This window comes from Misgurnus anguillicaudatus, chromosome 20 (genome assembly GCF_027580225.2).
Source record: "Misgurnus anguillicaudatus chromosome 20, ASM2758022v2, whole genome shotgun sequence".
In the NCBI taxonomy this organism is placed as follows: Eukaryota; Metazoa; Chordata; class Actinopteri; order Cypriniformes; family Cobitidae; genus Misgurnus; species Misgurnus anguillicaudatus.
In genome coordinates this window covers 16,333,913-16,351,042 of record NC_073356.2, presented here as the reverse complement: position 1 = coordinate 16,351,042, position 17,130 = coordinate 16,333,913, and the positions used below count along the sequence as shown (strand labels likewise).

Here is a 17,130-nt window from a genome sequence, read left to right as displayed (position 1 = left end):
ATAAAAAAAGTTTTGAGGGTAACACACAGGTACGGTTTTGTACTTTTTTTTTAGTACCTGTACATTTTACAAATGTTTAACCACAATGTTGTTTTGCTACTGCTGTGTAAATACACTTACGTGTGAGAGCTGTAAATCTCCTCATGCTGTAATGAAGCTTTTGCCCACAGAAGCTTAGCGGGTACACACACACACATATAAAAAGATTCATTGGCATGGGCCATCTGCTTATCTTCCTGTCACGTGGCTTGTACTCTGTGAATCCTTACATATGATTACATTGGAGAAACACTTTTACATATTAATATCCGTCACATCAAGAATGCTTTTGCCACATGGTTTTAATGTAGGTCTGCAATTGGGTTGTAGAAAGAAATGTATTACTATACTATTTGTGTGTTATTTAGTAAAGAATATTTATTGGGCGGTCAAATTGTACAGAACATATTAACGGTACTCATTAATTTAAATGACATTTCACCTGTGCCCAAATTATTCAAAATTATGGTTGATGTAAGTGAACCTTTGGATTTAATAGCTTGTTGAACCTCTTTTAGCAGCAAGCACTAAATCAAACGCTTTCAGTAGTTCTGAATTAGACATGCACATCGTTCAATAGGAATTTTTGCCCATTCCCATTTACAAAACTGGTGTGAACTGCTCTCTTGAGGTCATTCCACGGGTTAAGGTCTGGGCTTTGACGAGGCCAATCCAAATGTTTTGTTTTTCTTAAGCCAGTCTGTGGTGGATTTTGATGCTTAAGGTCATTGTCCTGCTACATCAACCAACAACTTCTGAGCTTCAACAGGCAGACAGCCCTCCTGACATTATCCTGTAGGATATTTTGTTAAACTTGGAAATTCATTTTCCCCTCATTGATGGCAAGTGGTCCAGGCCCTGAGGCAGCAAAGCATGCCCAAATCATGATGTTTCCTCCTACTTCTCTGTTGGGATGATGTTTTGATGTTGTTAAGCTGTGCTCTTTTTGCGCCTTAGTATTTTCCCCGAACAATTAAACTTTTGTTTCATCAGTCCACAAAATTTTCCCAGTGGCACTGGGGTTTGCCAAGGTGCTCTTTGCAAACTACAAGCTCACAGCAATGTTTTTCAGGAGAGCAGCGGCTTCCTCCATGGTGTTCTGCCATATACTGTGCCTGTTCAAAGACTTATGTATGGTTGTTATGACCAGCTCGTTTAAAGCCGCAACATAAAAGAGGAATCACACAAAAACGTTTAATTAATGCAAATTTTATTACATTAAACATATACCACAACCAATAATGATAAACAAAAGTCTAGGAAAACAAAGATGTTCAGACCAAGTAAAACTATACAGAACAACATCGTCCAGGTAAGCCTCACAACCGGTCACCCCAGACAACACATGATTTACCAATCGCTGGAATGTAGCAGGAGCATTTCGGACCCCAAAAGGCATAACGGTGTACTGCAGAAAATTATCAGGGGTGACAAAAGCAGATAGTTCTTTAGCACGAGATGTTAATGGCACTTGCCAATAACTTTTTAGGAGATAAAATTTGCTAACGAATCATCAATTCTTGGTAGAGGATAACAATCAGGTTTTGTTAAAGAATTGAGTTTCCTGTAGTCGGTAGAAAAACGATACGAATTATGACTCATGAACAGAGAGGTGCGCCAGTTCCAATGATGTCTTCAAGCCATTAGCTGTTACTCGTGGGTTCTTCTTTACTTCATTGAGAATTCTGTGTTGTGCCGAGTTATCTTGGCTGTGTGCCCACTTCTAGGAAGGGTAGCTACGGTATTAAACTGTCTCCATTGATAGACAATTTGTTTAACTGTCGACTGATGGATGTCTAAATATTTTGAGATTGTTTGAGTGCAATGAACGTGTATTGGGTGTTTTCAAAAAAGACACAAGAAACTAGAATTATTTCTGTGTTGTCATCTTATGTGTTTATCTATTTTTGTGACCTAGATGAGGATCAGATCACATTTTATGGCAAATTACTGTAGAAAACCAGTTCATTCTTAGGCGCACAATTTTTTCTTGCCACTGTATGTATTTCTTCGTATGTAGTGAGATATACTAACATTTCATAAAATTGCATCCTAATCACAGATATGCTTATTACTTACTTTTGAACATGTAAATTGTTATTTGCTATAATATGCTATACTTTGCTATGATATACAATACTGTAGAAAACTATACTGTTAAAAACTAAACAAAACTGTACTGTACTTACTGTATAATACTACTGTACTATTTTCTTTTATGTTTTGTATGTTCTGTTATGCATTTATATAAATATTATATTCATTCAAATCGATTATAAATACATTTATAAGGTGCAGCAGAAGAAGCAAGTCGGTGGCTTTGGATGAAAAGGGAAGACTCCAGCTGGGCCCCTAATAACACCTGTTGCGCGTAAGGGGTAAAAGCAGAGGGGGGCACACCTGGGACTCCAGGTGGTGCCGATGAGCCCTCTGGAGGTGTCGTGGGCCTATCATCGAAACACCGGAGAAGGAGGGTGCCCACCTGATGACCCCAATGAAGCAAAACCCCAGTCGCAGCCCATTCAGCCACCACCACAGCAGGGAAATTACTGATGGAGGAATTGTCACCACTTATACCTCAAGTCTTATATTTAGGGGATTGTTTCATCTAGTCCTAAAACATAACATCTACATTTTATATGCTAAATAAGTTTCATATATTTTAATTAAAACTATTTAAAAAAGAAATGTTATAATTCACCTATAATTGCTCATACATTATGCAAAGAACATTTCACTTACATTAAGCAAACTGCTTTTTGCGTTTTTGAAACGTTGAAATGACTGTTCCCACAACCAATAAACAATGCTTGGAAAACGTTCTCAAAATATTTAAATGTAAAATGGGACTATACCATATTTTTATTATTATTTTTTATTATGCGTAAACAAAAACAATATACAGAACAGTACAATATATGGAAAACAGTACACAATATCGGGTTACATTACATTAACATAAATATAAAGATAATTAAGCTAGCTGAAAGATTTACTATACCATAAATCAGCAGTATTTATGGGTTTCTGACGTCACGGTAATCCCCCTCCGGTCACGTGACGTCGAGGAGACGAGCTGGATTAATTCAACGGTGAGGAGAAACAAACGGGACACAACGGCGAACGGGAAACGGAAACAACTTCGGGATTTAACAGCACCCGAATCCTGCATTGGTGAACAACTTCTCTCATAAGCCACTGAGGTGTTACAAATATTTGGTTGGAAAGACCTACATGAACAGATAGAGATATTTTGGTGTAAAGATGATTTCTCCGTGGGACAGATGGTACACGACCAGCTGCTGTCTGTGTTGTCATGTACGGACGGGCACCATTATTCTGGGCATCTGGTATATGGTAAGGCAACCTTTATATTTCATCTCATATTTAAACCATTACTTTATATTTTTTAACCATAACTATTTAACATTTGAACAGTGAAATGTTTCTTTGTAGAGAAATGGTTTAAATCGTTTGTTTTAAAAACGAATGTGTTGTAAACAACTACTATTATGTATCAGATGGGAAACAGAATTAAATAAAAAACAGTATATTAATACTGTTATTATTTGTGTAATCTCTTGGCTGGACTTTATATAAAAAACATAATAATATTTAATCTTTGAGTCTTAATCTTTTTGTTGAAATTAGAGCTCTTGCAGTATAAATAGATAAGTATTTCTTGACCCCTTTCTTGATACTTTATGGTTTGTAAGATTTTTGGCAAAGGTCCCAAATACCATCAACATGCTGGAATATTCTGGTCAGTTAAAACATAACATTCATTAACCTAAAAACTACCGAGATGTCCATTGACACAGATTAAAATGCTGTCACAGACAAAACATTATCAAGGATAATAAGATAAATGCAGTTATAGTTAAAGTGTGTCAGATATATTGATCAATTTTACGTTTTTTGCTATATCAGAGCTGTTAATTTCAAAACTCATTTTACACCTTCACCTCAAGACTCCTGGTCTCATCTGATTCTAGTTCTTCTTTGTTTAAACAAACTAAAGATGAAAACTCTCTCCCTTACAGCTCATCAATGCCGTAGTTTTGTTAATCCTATTGTCAGCCCTCAATGACCCAGTCCAATATCACTACCACCTCACCAGTTCCGAACTTGGCACGGATTTGGACGTCATGGATGATGCAAGTATGTTTAAGGGCATTTCTTTTATTTTTAAAGTAACATTTACATCTATGCATTTGGCCAACACCTTTATCGGAACCGACTTACTGTGCATTATCTGGGAATCAAAGACACGACATTGGCATTGCTAGCCCCTTGCTTTTCAAATAATATTGTGCTGTCAGAGACACTGACTACTGTGATTTTGTCATCATCAGCAGCAGGATTAAAATAATGATACTTACATCCTTGGTTTGGGTCTGGCAAGCCTGTTTTGTAATAGTCGCTCAATTAGACAATGTACTGGTGCACTTTAACATATGGAGGGGGGATTAAGTGAAGTATTTCAAAGGCTGGTGTCAGTACATTAATGGATATAGAGACCATGAGCAACTTAACACTACCAATCGAAAGTTTACGGTCACTGAAATGACGTTTTATATACATATTTACATATATTTTTATTATTTTAGTTACAACATAATTCCCTTGTGTTATTCCATACGTTCGATTAGTTATTTGTTATTCTAAAATGTTGGGGGGAAAAATATTTTATCAAATTTAATAATTAAGGTTTTCTAGAATAGCTTTGTTACACTTATTTTTATGTTTAATCTTATTGCATGCTGCTTTGTTTGTATTGCTTAGTGATGTAAAAAATATACTTGTTTTGGAGAGAATGATGGCATTGGTTGTTTTGGAAACAGCTCTATTAGATGGCAGGTCAGGTAACCAGTTCAATGACGTGCAACTGGCTGAGCTACTAAATGTTTAATTCAGACAGGTAAAGTTACATATTTAGTTTTCAGTCATGTGACCCACCAAGGGGAGGGTTGGAGGGCAAAAAAGCAGCAGTTTATAGAGCGGCGGCACAAGCAGGTCAATTTTCCATCTTTTTCAAGCCATGAATATTTAAATCACCTCTCAACAGATGAAATATTAAAATATTGCAATCTATACACAGCACCTTATTCTGTATTTTATAGTCACTATTTTATAGTCAATAAAACTTTCATGAAAAAATACATATTCTACTGCCAGGATAATGTTTGTATTAAAGGGACACTTTTTTAAAAAAATGTTCTTATTTTCCAGCTCCCCTAGAGTTAAACATTTGATTTTTACCATTTTGGAATCCATTCAGATCTCCGCATCTGGTGCTACCACTTTTAGCATAGCTTAGCATAATGCCTTGAATCTGATTAGACCATTAGCATCGTGCTAAAAAATAACCAAAGAGTTTTTCTATTTTTTCTATTTAAAACTTGACTCTTCTGTAGTTACATTGTGTAGTTACTAAGACAGACAGAAAATCAAAAGTTGCAATTTTCTAGGCAGATATGGCTAGGAACTATACTCTCATTCTGGCGTAATAATCAAAGACTTTGCTGCTGTAACATGGCTGCAGGAGGCGCAATAATATTGCACAGCAGCCGAAAATAGTTCCCTTAGTAACTTTCAATAGCAGACAGTGTTGGGGGTAACGCATTACAAGTAACGTGCATTACATAATAATATTACTTTTCTGAAGAAACGAGTAAAGTAACGCATTACTTTATGAATGTACACATTAATATTTGAGTTACTTTTAAAAAAAGTAATGCAAGTTACTTTTCAGTTTAATTAATTTGATTAAACTGAACGTATTAACGTAGATTTACGAGCCACCTGCAAGTCCTGAATGAGATCAAGCCTCAGCTAAGTAAGAAAAAGTAACGCAAAAGTAACATAAGCATTATTTCCATGAAAAGTAACGCAATTAGTTACTTTTTTTGGGGAGTAACTTAATATTTTAATGCATTACTTTTTAAAAGTAACTTTCCCCCAACACTGATAGCAGGGGACTATTTTCCGGCAAGTATATTGTCATTGTCACTCAATTCAAAATAACAAATAGTATGATTTCTGATGAGTTTTCTTAACCTTTTAACTCTTTCCCCGCCAGCGTTTTAAAAAAAAGTTGCCAGCCAGCACCAGCATTTTTCATGATTTTCACAAAAGTTTAATGCCTTCCAGAAAATGTTCTTCTTTAAATATATAAACAAACAATATATCAGATGAAAGAACAGACCCTCTGCTTTCAAACAAAAAAAAAAAAAACGTTTCATTAGTTCTCTTGTAATCACCTCTCAAACATGGATAGGTTTCTTCAAAAACACCCAATTTTGAGCAAAAAGCTGAGATAATTCCGTTTTTGCGAAGGACATTTGATAAAGATCAGATGCAGAGCGATCTTTAAAACATACACAGAGTTCTTTCACGTGAGGCGCTACTTCCGGGTTGTATAAGTTACCTGGTGGATAATAGCGGTATTGCGGAAAGACGGAAAATCTCGTCATTGGCGGGGAAGCGTTTTCTCTTAATTGACGAGATATCTCGTCAATGGTGGCGAAAGAGTTAATTGCCAGGATATAGTGACTGTTTGTAAACAATCGGCCGATGTCTGATGGTGGGAAATTTGCTTTTATTTGCCGATACCGATCATGGACAGATATATCAGTGTATCCCTCCCTACTATTAAAGTTTAATTTAAATATTCAATTGTGTTTTTTGAAGTGGCATTCAAAAGACATGATTTGCTGGGTTGTTTCAACCGATGGTTGGGAAATGTGTGCACCAATATGTTGGGTTAAATAATTAGAAAGGTCCATATTTGACCCACCCATGAGTTAAAACCACCCAACATTTTAAGTTAGTTCAACCCAGCATGTATTAGGTTAACCCATCTTTTATGATTGTCCATAATTTTGTATGTATATTGTGTGACATATTGACTCAAACATGCATAGATTTAAAGATCAGTCTAGGTTTCAAATATTAATACAATTGAAATAAAGATTGCAAATAATCTTTTTAGCCAATCCTAACTGCTAGATTGGAAGCACAAACATTTTGTCCATCAGATTTGCGTCAGCAACATTAGATGTAATGTAATCTGTTTGTCCTTCACAGACATGTGTATTGCAGCGGCGATCTCTTTGCTGATGATTTTGATTTGTGGAATGGCAACCTACGGCGCATACAAGGTTTGGCAAATCACTCAATCAGCCATATTTATTTTTCATTATTTCATCAGTATGTTTGTACTGAACCAACCTTTTTTTTTTAGCAACACGGAGCATGGATCATTCCCTTCTTTTGCTATCAGATCTTTGACTTCGCCCTTAACACACTCGTAGCAATAAGCGTTGTGGTCTATCCCAACACTGTACAGGACTACCTTCAGCAGTTGGTAAGAATGTTATTATAAATGATCAAACTTATTTTAATGCCAAGTTTCGTGCAATCGTTTACTCTTGTCTTTATGTCTTAACAGCCTGGAACCTTTCCATACAAAGAGGACTTGATGTCCACAAACAACATATGCCTAGTATTAGCAGTGCTTCTCTTTATTGGATGCATCTTGGCCTTTAAGGTACATTTGATTGATTTTGATCATTTTTGGGAATTCTGGAATCTTGACTTTTCCGGCAAACTTCAGATGTGATAGAAATCGCTTTATGACAGCTTGTGAGCATTAGAGAAAGGGAGATTACACTGCTGGGATAAACACAGTGAGCTAAAAATAAACTCTTAGTTTCTCCTCTAAGCAGTTGTACAGTGTATGTATGCCAGGCATTGTCATAGTCTCTTTATTATATGTGATCATTTAAATGATGAGACAGCTTGCTTGTGAATACATTTATTTAACCTCAGGCCGTTATAAAGTATGTTTAGAAATATGTTAAAAGGACATACCCAACACTCTGAAAGTGAAACAACATTTCCCAAATCTTCTGTAATACATGTAGTTTGTTTAATATCATATAAAATGATTGCATGATGTAATATATTTGCTATTCAAATTCATTTCTGCATCATTTTTTGCATACAATTTTTGTCTATATACCAAGTGTTTGTTTTGAGTGCAAATTTTATTTTTGTAATTTGTCAGCTACCCATGTTTCATTTCAGAAATGTTTACAACTGGGAAATGTGATAGTGCAGACTATGCACTCATTGTGTCTATTGCTCATCATTGTTATTGCTTAGTCGAAGGCTTTACATGATTGATGAAGATGTTTTATTTAGCATCAATGGCTGTTTTGTTGTTTCAGGCGTATCTTATTGCCTGTGTGTGGAACTGCTACAGATATGTGAGTGGAAGAAGCAGTACGGAGGTCTTGGTTTATGTCACCACAAATGATACTACAGTAAGTCAAGTGATTCTTTTTAAACTCGCACTATATCTGAAGCAGTCTTAGTTCTGATAGTCCACATATAACGCATGGATGACAATAAGCCCAGGGCCTGAATGCTTGGAGTCAGTTGCCTTTTGGTTTATAGGGCTAGTTCTTCATTGTCGCTGTATGTTATGTGCATCTTATGTACATATGACATACCAATATATGAATTTCTTTATTTGTATATGATATTAACCAAATGCTCTCAGCACGTATTATATGTTTATCAAATATATTCACTTCAAATCTGCTTAGTCCTGGCCTCATTTAGTTGACAGAATCAGTTAAACACCTTGTCAATTTTTTCTCAACGTGCACGAAAGATGAATGTGAAAGACTGTGGGTTACATTTAAACTTAAAGGGATAGTTCACCCAAAAATGAAAATTCTGTCATCGTTTTCTCATCCTCGTGCTGTTCTAGACCTGTATGAATTTATTTTTTGATGAACACAAAAGAAGATATTTATAAAAATGATGGTAAGCACACAACTGATTGTAACCATTGACTTCCATAGTAGGAAAAACAAATACGATAGAATTCAATGTCAACTGTGTGCTTACCATCATTTATCAAAATATCTTCTTTATAATTGATCACAATACTTACATAATATTTTTTTCCTACTATATGAAAGTCATTGGTTACAATCAGATGGTTACTTAGCTTTATTTATTAAAATATGAAGAGTTTTGTTGCAAAACGAGATAAATCCATTTTTTAACATTTTTTGTCAAAACATGTTTATTATTATGTTATCATGTTATTATTTTGTTTTATTGTGCTACTTAGCTGTATTTTTTAAGTTATGAAGGGTTAAAAAAAAAAAAACAACTGCAGTTGCATTGAAATTAATTGGAATGCACAACCAAAAAATGAGATTTCTGAACAATTAAAAAAACGGATTTATCTTGTTTTGCAACGAAACTCTTCATATCTTCTTTTTGTGTTTATTAAAAAAAAAAGGAAACTCATACAGGTTTGGAACAGCATGGGGGTGAGTAAATAATTACAGATTATTTATGATTTCATTTTTGGGTGAACTATCCATTTAATACAACCTAAATGTGGCAGCCACATGCATCACAGCGTCCCCTAATGTGTGGAAGACTGCAGCCTCCGGAAGTCGCATTTGTATCAGGGTGGTTGAACTTGCATCTTTAGTGATTTTGCAAGTGTTCACTATTTGTTATACAAAGAAAGGGATTTTTAAATGGTGGTTTTTGCCAAAAAAGTGCTGTTCGTTTCCAATAAAATGCTTAAGGTGAAAAGTGCATGTGAACTCATACATCAAAAAAACACTTTTGTCTGAAAGCCTATTTAAATATGTGAAATATGTTTATTTAAATATCTATTTAAGGCAACTTTGTCTATGCATTCCTAAAATTAATAGTTAGACCAGATTGGAGGTTATCGACAAATCAGCAGTTTTGCATTGTACACATCATTGAAGCAAACGCATTAAAAGCATTAGGTTATTTCCAAAAAAATAGCACTTTTTACAGTTTATGCCTAGCCTGGCTAACATTAGACCAGTCTCATAGACAATGAGACGTGGTCTGGGAACCACATGCTCATTTTCTGGTATTTGAGGCGTGGTTTACGAATGCCCAGAGCCATTTATTGGGCGCTACGAATGTCTATTAAATGCGTCTGTACGTAGCTCATAGCCAATCGTTTCAGTTATACCAGATGACGTATGTAGAGCGACATCAATTCAAACGTAAACAACTTTTATCAGTACGTGTGCACACAGCTGAAAGCTATGCAACTAAACCAGTAGCTGTATATTGATATTGAAAAGCAACACAACTTAGTGGCACTATGACAACCACAGTACAGGCATAATAACAATATGATATTGATAAATAACACTTGCCATTTATAAGTTAAATGGACTTCGTCAAAGACGATGCTTAGCAGGTTGGTCCTATAAAACTCTGTGGTTATCATGTCTTGCCATATCCAAACATCATTCTTGGATACGGAATTGTTTAATGCCAAAAGTTGCTTTTTTTCAAACAAACTTGGGTTCAAAACTACTTAGATCAGTGGTTCTCAAACTGGGGTCGGGGGCCCCCAGGGGGGCCGCGAGATGGTGCCAGGGGGGCCCCAGTTTTATGACATTTTATAAAATACATTAATTTATCATGAATTCTGTGTAATTAAACCAAAAAATAAACCTACTAACCACCAGCACTATAATTTATTATGTTTTGCTTAATTAAAATGTTACATTTTAGAACTGTTTTTTTTTTCATAAATTTTCTTTGGGGGGGCCGCGAAGGAATGCACCGTACACAAGGGGGGCCGCACGCGGAAAAAGTTTGAAAACCACTGCAAACACATTTGTGTGTTGAGGCCAAACATATTAGCATCAAATCTCAACCACTGGCAGAAAAAGTCTTTGCAGTAAAGCCCTGCCACAACGATCACAAATAATTCAGTCAAACCGCATTCTGCTGTACGGTACATCTTTGCACAACTACAGGGATATCACAGAAGATAATGATGACAGTTTATGCCCTCTCATGTTGAGTCAGTGCTTATGGAGGGCATTAGAAAGGGCACTGTGCAGTGTGTCTGCATTGCCTCTAATCTCCGGCTCTGTCTGCCTGTCATAGATAATCCTGTCTCACAGCCACTGTCTATCTGTACCGCTGCTTAGTTCAATTCAAATAATTAATTATGATATATGTTGTTTATGTTCTGTTCAAATGAGCTCCGCTGATTCACTTTCATGAGTGGTCAGAAATAAAAAGCCATTTATGGGTCTTTTACATTACTCATCTGAATGCCGTTGCATGTTTGTTCGGTTGCTCTCGGTTTATGCATTTGAACCATCCTCACAAGATGAAAATGTGTTAGCCTTCCTATATTATCAATGCATAAATATAGGCTGCTCTTTGTTTGTCTTTCTAAATGTTAAGGCCAGGGGCGTAGTTTCCAAGGGGTGGTAGGGGGAGGTAAACCCCCCCCCCCCAAAATCAAAGCTATCAATTACAACCATCCCAGTATCATTCATAAGCATTCGGCTAACATAATGTCTTCGCATTGTTTTTAGGTACTACTTCCACCCTACGAAGAGGCAGTCGCCATCCCACCGAAGGATTCGCCACCCCAATATACTTTAGCTTGAGATAGACGTACCTCTATCTTCCTCCACACTCCTCCCGAACCTTCTCCAAAGAAACAATTTCTCGTCACAATATAGCCCTTTACGCCCCCCCCCTTCTGTGTGACGTAAGTCTCCTATCCTCTCTGATGGTGGTAGTATGACTTTGAAATGTTCTTCCCGCTACGAGGCTGCCCAGCTGTCCTGGCAACCCAAAGCTCGGTGTCAGCTCCAATCTGATTTGCACTTTCAGTAATGATCTGTGGCATTGGCCTTTTTCATACTGTGAACCCAGTAGTGTTGTCATCTACTGATATGCCTGAGATTTAAATGCAGCGTGCACGATAAATATGCGAATTACGTAAGAGCACTTTTTCAAATTGAAGTTAACTAGAAATGTACTGAATGTAAGAAAACTGTTAAAGTACTGTATGAAAGAAATATTTAGAAATGGTTCAGAATATAAACTAAATTTGTTATACTAACAAAGTCTTTCTTATATACAAATAATTTCCAAATACATGCAATCACAGTCGTTCGCTTTCAATGAATTGCTTATCAATAGTTTCAGAGGATGTAGTGTGAATGATCCAAAACCAAATATTTCATGATCTACACTCAAAAAAATTCTCATTTTCAACCCAGCATTGGGTCAAAAAGAGACAAAACCATATCTGTTGGGTTGTAATTTATTCTATGCTGGATTTTTTTAACCCATTGTTGAGCCAAATATATATTTGGTTTAATTTAACCCACGGCTGGGTTCATCCCTTTTTGACCCAATGATATGTGGTGGATCTGTATTAAATGAACAGTTACACACATGGGTAACACTTTACAATAAGGTTATATTAATAAATGCATTAAGTGATATGAACAATATAGTTTTCCAGCATGTATTAATTCTTGTTGATGTTAGTTAATGTCAATTCATGTTCATGGTGCATTAATTAATGTTAACAGTTACGATGCTTGATTTTATAAATGTTTTAGTAAATGCCAAAATTAATATGAAGTAAGATTAATAAATGCTGTAGAAATATTGTTCATTGTTAGTATATGTTAGCTAATGCTTTAACTAATTGTTAACAAATACAGCCTTATTGTAAAGTGTTAACCATAGCTGTAATACATGCCAATGAGTCTGATTTAAATCAATCAAGTCTTAAGTTAAAGAAGTGGTTAAAAACACCTAAATGATTCTTTGGATGGTGTTATCTTGCGATTTCTGAATTGAATGCTGACAGTGCTCAAAAGCATAAATGAGAGGGTGTAAGGATGTGATTTTTTATATTTGTTAAGACTCAAGTACAATAACATTTTTGTCGTTATGACCTATGGCTACAGACTGCAATGTTTTTGCACATATAAATAGTAATAATGTGTTATTGACTGTGTCAAAGGTGTGTTAATCCATAATTGTGAGAAATGAAAAACAATGTGACCCCAAGTCATTTAACATTTAGACCTAGCTAAGATATCTCCAGGTGTCATTTCCTAGCACAAGGTAACTTCTGTTAATGGGAACATTATTCATTTTTATATACAGTGGCTATGCAAGGGTATTTGTAACATGTATTTGTTGACAATGACTATAGATCTTCATTTATTAGTGATGGTAATGTTGGGTATAGAACCATTAATGAAAGTGTTAGAGATGTATGTAAACATTTTACTTTGACTGTACTCTGTGTGTAGACTTCCATTATCAATGTAGCATAATCATTCAGTGTTTTATTGTGTTTAAAGCGGTTTACCTATAAAAGTCACAAAATAACACAACACATCAATATTGTGCTTATTTGGAATAAACATAACCTGTAGATTTTATTACAATACTTTCATAATATTCCTGGTAAACACATTTTTATTAATGGTTAGCACAAAATTAATTCACGAAAACAAGGTTGTTTGGTAGAATGTGTTTGTTTTTGTGGTGTTATACTGGCTTTCTAAATAATAAAATATTACAGTAGGCTTTGTTATGATTGTGTATTTTTTATTACCATTTTCAAAAACGAATGTGATAATATTAAATTACTATGATGATGATTTTGTCTGTAAAACTTTATGTATGGCCTATAATAATGTGCGTCTTTATACTGTGAACTTCTGATTGGTTGAATTTAATTTAGGGTATATCAAAGTAAATTCTTCACAAATGAAACATGGCATTAAGTTTGCATGACCAGAGGAGACGGTTTCCCCCTTTTGAAGTTCTGCCTGACTCGGAGCACAACTATGTCATGAGCAATCAGTTGGGTTATTAAAAATATGGACACAACATCCACTGACCTATTTTTTGATGGCTCTGGACTCTTAGGACGCTGTCCATTGATGCAAAATAAATCTTGAGGTCCTTTCTGTATTCACATCTCATAAATAATGTTTTATTTGTTCTCTAATAATTTCTTTTTTTTTCAGTTTTCATATTTGGAAGGATCTTTGCATGCATGCGCTCAGTTGAGAGTGATTATATTTATGTGTGTGGGTATTTAAGAATTAGATTTCTCAACCGAGCACACGTGACTGAGGAAACTGGGGCAATCGTTTTGTGAGGAGACCGTTTGATCTTTATCTCAGTCTCTGCTCAAGCGCTTTAGGGCCGTTTTTATTTTTTTGAAGCTTTATATTTGTAATGCCACAGCAATGCAATTACAGTACAACTTATAAAACAGAGAGAAACAAGACATCCACCCTCAAGTTGTTTCAAACCTGTATAGTTTTTCTTCCGACGAACACAACATTTGTAACCAAGAAGTATTGGAGCACCATTGACTTGCATTATGGAAAGACCGCAAGTGTGGTTATTTGGACAGAGCCTACGTTTGTTCTTAATCACATTTTCTAGGTTGATTGAAGCACTGGGGACCCAATTATAGCACTTAAACAAGAAAAAGTCATTGAAAATACAAGTGCTGTCTTATGTTTCCTATACTTCAATGTTTTTGACACCATAACAAAAGCGGAGAAAGAAATAACCAAAAAAATCAATGACCGTTTCAATCACTTTATTTGTAATAACATCTGGTGGAATGGCTCTACTTCTCCCCCTGCTGCTGGTCTGGCATGCTTCTGATGATGTCAGAATCACCTTTTCACAAAAGTAGTCATTATTAAACATGTTAAGTACATACAACAGTCAGACAACCTGTATAATAAACTAGATTCCTACATTTAAATGCATTAATAATACATACCAGGGTCAATGATCGCCAGTGTGCACACCCTGTAGTATTTACCACAGGCTGTACCGAGCTCAATATTGTTTCCACTGTAATGATGGACTCCAGTTTTGGCCAACATAGCGTAGTACTCGATTTCAGATTTCCTAGGAACAGATCACAGTCGTCAAATTAATTTAATTTCTGAACAACTTTAAAGCTGGTATTAAGATGTTTTTTGGTCAATTGGAGCTCAAGTGGACGATGCTAAATACAAATGTAAAACGTTTTGGGCTCGTCCCTATTCGACCACATTCAGAGTTAGTCGAAAACGCACTAGACAGGATTGCCACTCTCCGCCTCTTGATCTGATGTGATACATTGGACATGACTTCTAGCACAAACCAACAGTGTTCAAAGTAATCTTTAAGCATTCATTGAAAAGCAGAGGGACTCGCCCCCAGACCACCCCCTCAAAGTTATCCGGAGAGAAGAGGAGGACTAAAATACCAGGACGTAAACGTGAATGTGTCTCTCTCTCATCCACTTGTTATCCAATCGACAAAACGCATCTTAATACCAGCCCCAAATTTGATATGGATGTCTATTGGGACAATGGTAGTATACTAAAAAAAAAATCATTCTGAAACAAGCAAACGGTGTATACCTCAGAGCAGGGCAGTTGTTAGCCAGGATTACGAGTTTGGCTTTGCCTTGCCGGATCATCTTCTGGGACTGTTTGTATCCAAGAACGTATTTACCGCTCTTCATTACAAGCTGCAGTCTGGAGTTGATGGACTCCAAGGACTTTTTCTGTAAATATGTAGAAATAAACAAATGCAGGAGCACATGAAGATGAAAAAGTCATTAGTATCCAAAGCACTCAACATTAACTTAAGTTTAAGAAAATGTACATACAAATGTGTTTAAAATTGACCCATTTTGAAAACCAACCTAAACTCATGTTTGGCATTTACACAATAATTCAATTATTTAGCTAAAATAATGTAGTTATTAAACATTAAACAGTTTAACATTAAGTATTGTAAAATCAAAAGACTGCTGCTCTAAATTCACTCTTCTCATTGTAAAAATTACATCTATCAATTAACTTCAGTATTGCCCACATGAATACTGTAGCATACTATAGTAAACTGTAGCAAATTGTAGTTTACTATGTATACTATAGTAATTAACGTTACTACGCTTTGATTATGTATACTACACGATTCTGTTTAGTAAACACTGCAATACGTACTATAATAAGGTAATACTTACTAAAGTATCCTGAAATATTTTAATGTGGGTTGTCACATATACACACTGTTTATCATGCATCATATCAGTACAGTACTGTATCTTACTGTCACTCCGCTTAATGTATACATTTATCGATAACGTGGAAGTGTTTACTGAACCTCTCATATTTCAATGTCTTGAACATTGTCCTATAAAGACGTGTTTCAGTTCTTACATCAAGTCTGGAATCTATGAAAACGTACATATGCAACTTCAATTACGATCACTGTTACGTTAAATATAACACCACTCTTGGACAAAAAAAAGACTTGTCAAAGCTGTTTCACTGCTCAACTTGCTCACATTTAACACAAACAAGCTTCCCACATCGTAACTGAGGTAACGACTACTAAAACGTAAACTGTATAAATGGTTTAGTTGTATATAAAAGCATTCATTTTCAGCATGAGGCCTGTAGCTGGCGTCCACGTGAAGTTCTCCGGCATGCGCAGGGCTGCGCTCAACTCACCGCTTTCTTTGCTGCCACCATTTTCACTGATTAGTCCGATCTGGCCAACCTAAACACAGTTAAAGCGATAAATCAAGATGTGCGCTTTCAAAACAATGCGTTTAAATTCCTCTTGCGAGTATTAAAATGCGGTCATTTTAATCATTTTCAGCAGAGCCGCGCTCACCTCCTAATCACACCAAGATGGCCTCGTAGAGAAAGGACTTCCCAGCGTGCAATGCGCGAGTAACACTCATGCTCAAGTATCGCGAGAACCCAAGTAACTCGAGATATGAGGCGTGTCCGACTTCAAGAACCAACACGCGGATGACGTCAAAGTACCGCGAGAGCGATTTCAGAAATCATACGAAGTACTCGCTCTCGCGGTACTTTGACGTAATGCCGCCGCATGAAGTCGAACACACCGATTCTCAGGACTTTTAAAGGAGAATTTACTTGCATAAATAGATGATGCCTTTGAAGGGAACTTGGAAGATGTAAGTTTATTTTAAAAATACACAGAAACTAAAAAGTAAGTTTTATTTAATACCTACACTTTTTCTTAAATCCATAAGAATGACGGATAAAACAATAAAAAAAACAACGAAACCAGTCGAAAATCCTGGATACAATCCAAATTGTATTTATACTATTTTCATCATTTTACAATTAAAATCTATGAAGCACTACAAATGAAAGTATGGGA

The 17,130-nt window shown here is 35.8% G+C and overlaps 2 protein-coding genes across 2 annotated transcripts; one reads left to right on the top strand and one right to left on the bottom strand.

The window, feature by feature from the left end:
* Window positions 1-3,089: 3,089 nt before the first annotated feature.
* On the top strand, window positions 3,090-13,488 carry laptm4b (lysosomal protein transmembrane 4 beta). Its single transcript, XM_055219964.2, has 7 exons — window positions 3,090-3,396; window positions 4,083-4,200; window positions 7,129-7,202; window positions 7,286-7,408; window positions 7,493-7,591; window positions 8,274-8,369; window positions 11,463-13,488. Exons 1-7 carry the CDS (start codon window positions 3,304-3,306, stop codon window positions 11,535-11,537), a joined length of 678 nt encoding a protein of 225 aa, XP_055075939.1. The 5' UTR covers window positions 3,090-3,303; the 3' UTR covers window positions 11,538-13,488.
* Window positions 13,489-14,507: 1,019 nt separating this feature from the next.
* rpl30 (ribosomal protein L30) lies at window positions 14,508-16,714 on the bottom strand. Its single transcript, XM_055219896.2, has 5 exons — window positions 16,612-16,714; window positions 16,446-16,494; window positions 15,345-15,490; window positions 14,714-14,844; window positions 14,508-14,607 (listed from the first exon to the last, which is right to left on the bottom strand). Exons 2-5 carry the CDS (start codon window positions 16,464-16,466, stop codon window positions 14,555-14,557), a joined length of 351 nt encoding a protein of 116 aa, XP_055075871.1. The 5' UTR covers window positions 16,467-16,494; window positions 16,612-16,714; the 3' UTR covers window positions 14,508-14,554.
* Between the last annotated feature and the right edge of the window lie 416 nt (window positions 16,715-17,130).

Coding starts and splice junctions, on each gene's coding strand:
- laptm4b (XM_055219964.2), top strand. CDS start 3,304: ATGATTTCTCCGTGGGACAGATGGTACACGACCAGCTGCTGTCTGTGT. Junction 4,201..7,128: donor GGACGTCATGGATGATGCAA/GTATGTTTAAGG, acceptor TGTCCTTCACAG/ACATGTGTATTGCAGCGGCG. Junction 7,409..7,492: donor AGGACTACCTTCAGCAGTTG/GTAAGAATGTTA, acceptor ATGTCTTAACAG/CCTGGAACCTTTCCATACAA.
- rpl30 (XM_055219896.2), bottom strand. CDS start 16,466: ATGGTGGCAGCAAAGAAAGCG. Junction 15,491..16,445: donor TGGTGGCAGCAAAGAAAGCG/GTGAGTTGAGCG, acceptor ACATATTTACAG/AAAAAGTCCTTGGAGTCCAT. Junction 14,845..15,344: donor AACAACTGCCCTGCTCTGAG/GTATACACCGTT, acceptor ATCTGTTCCTAG/GAAATCTGAAATCGAGTACT.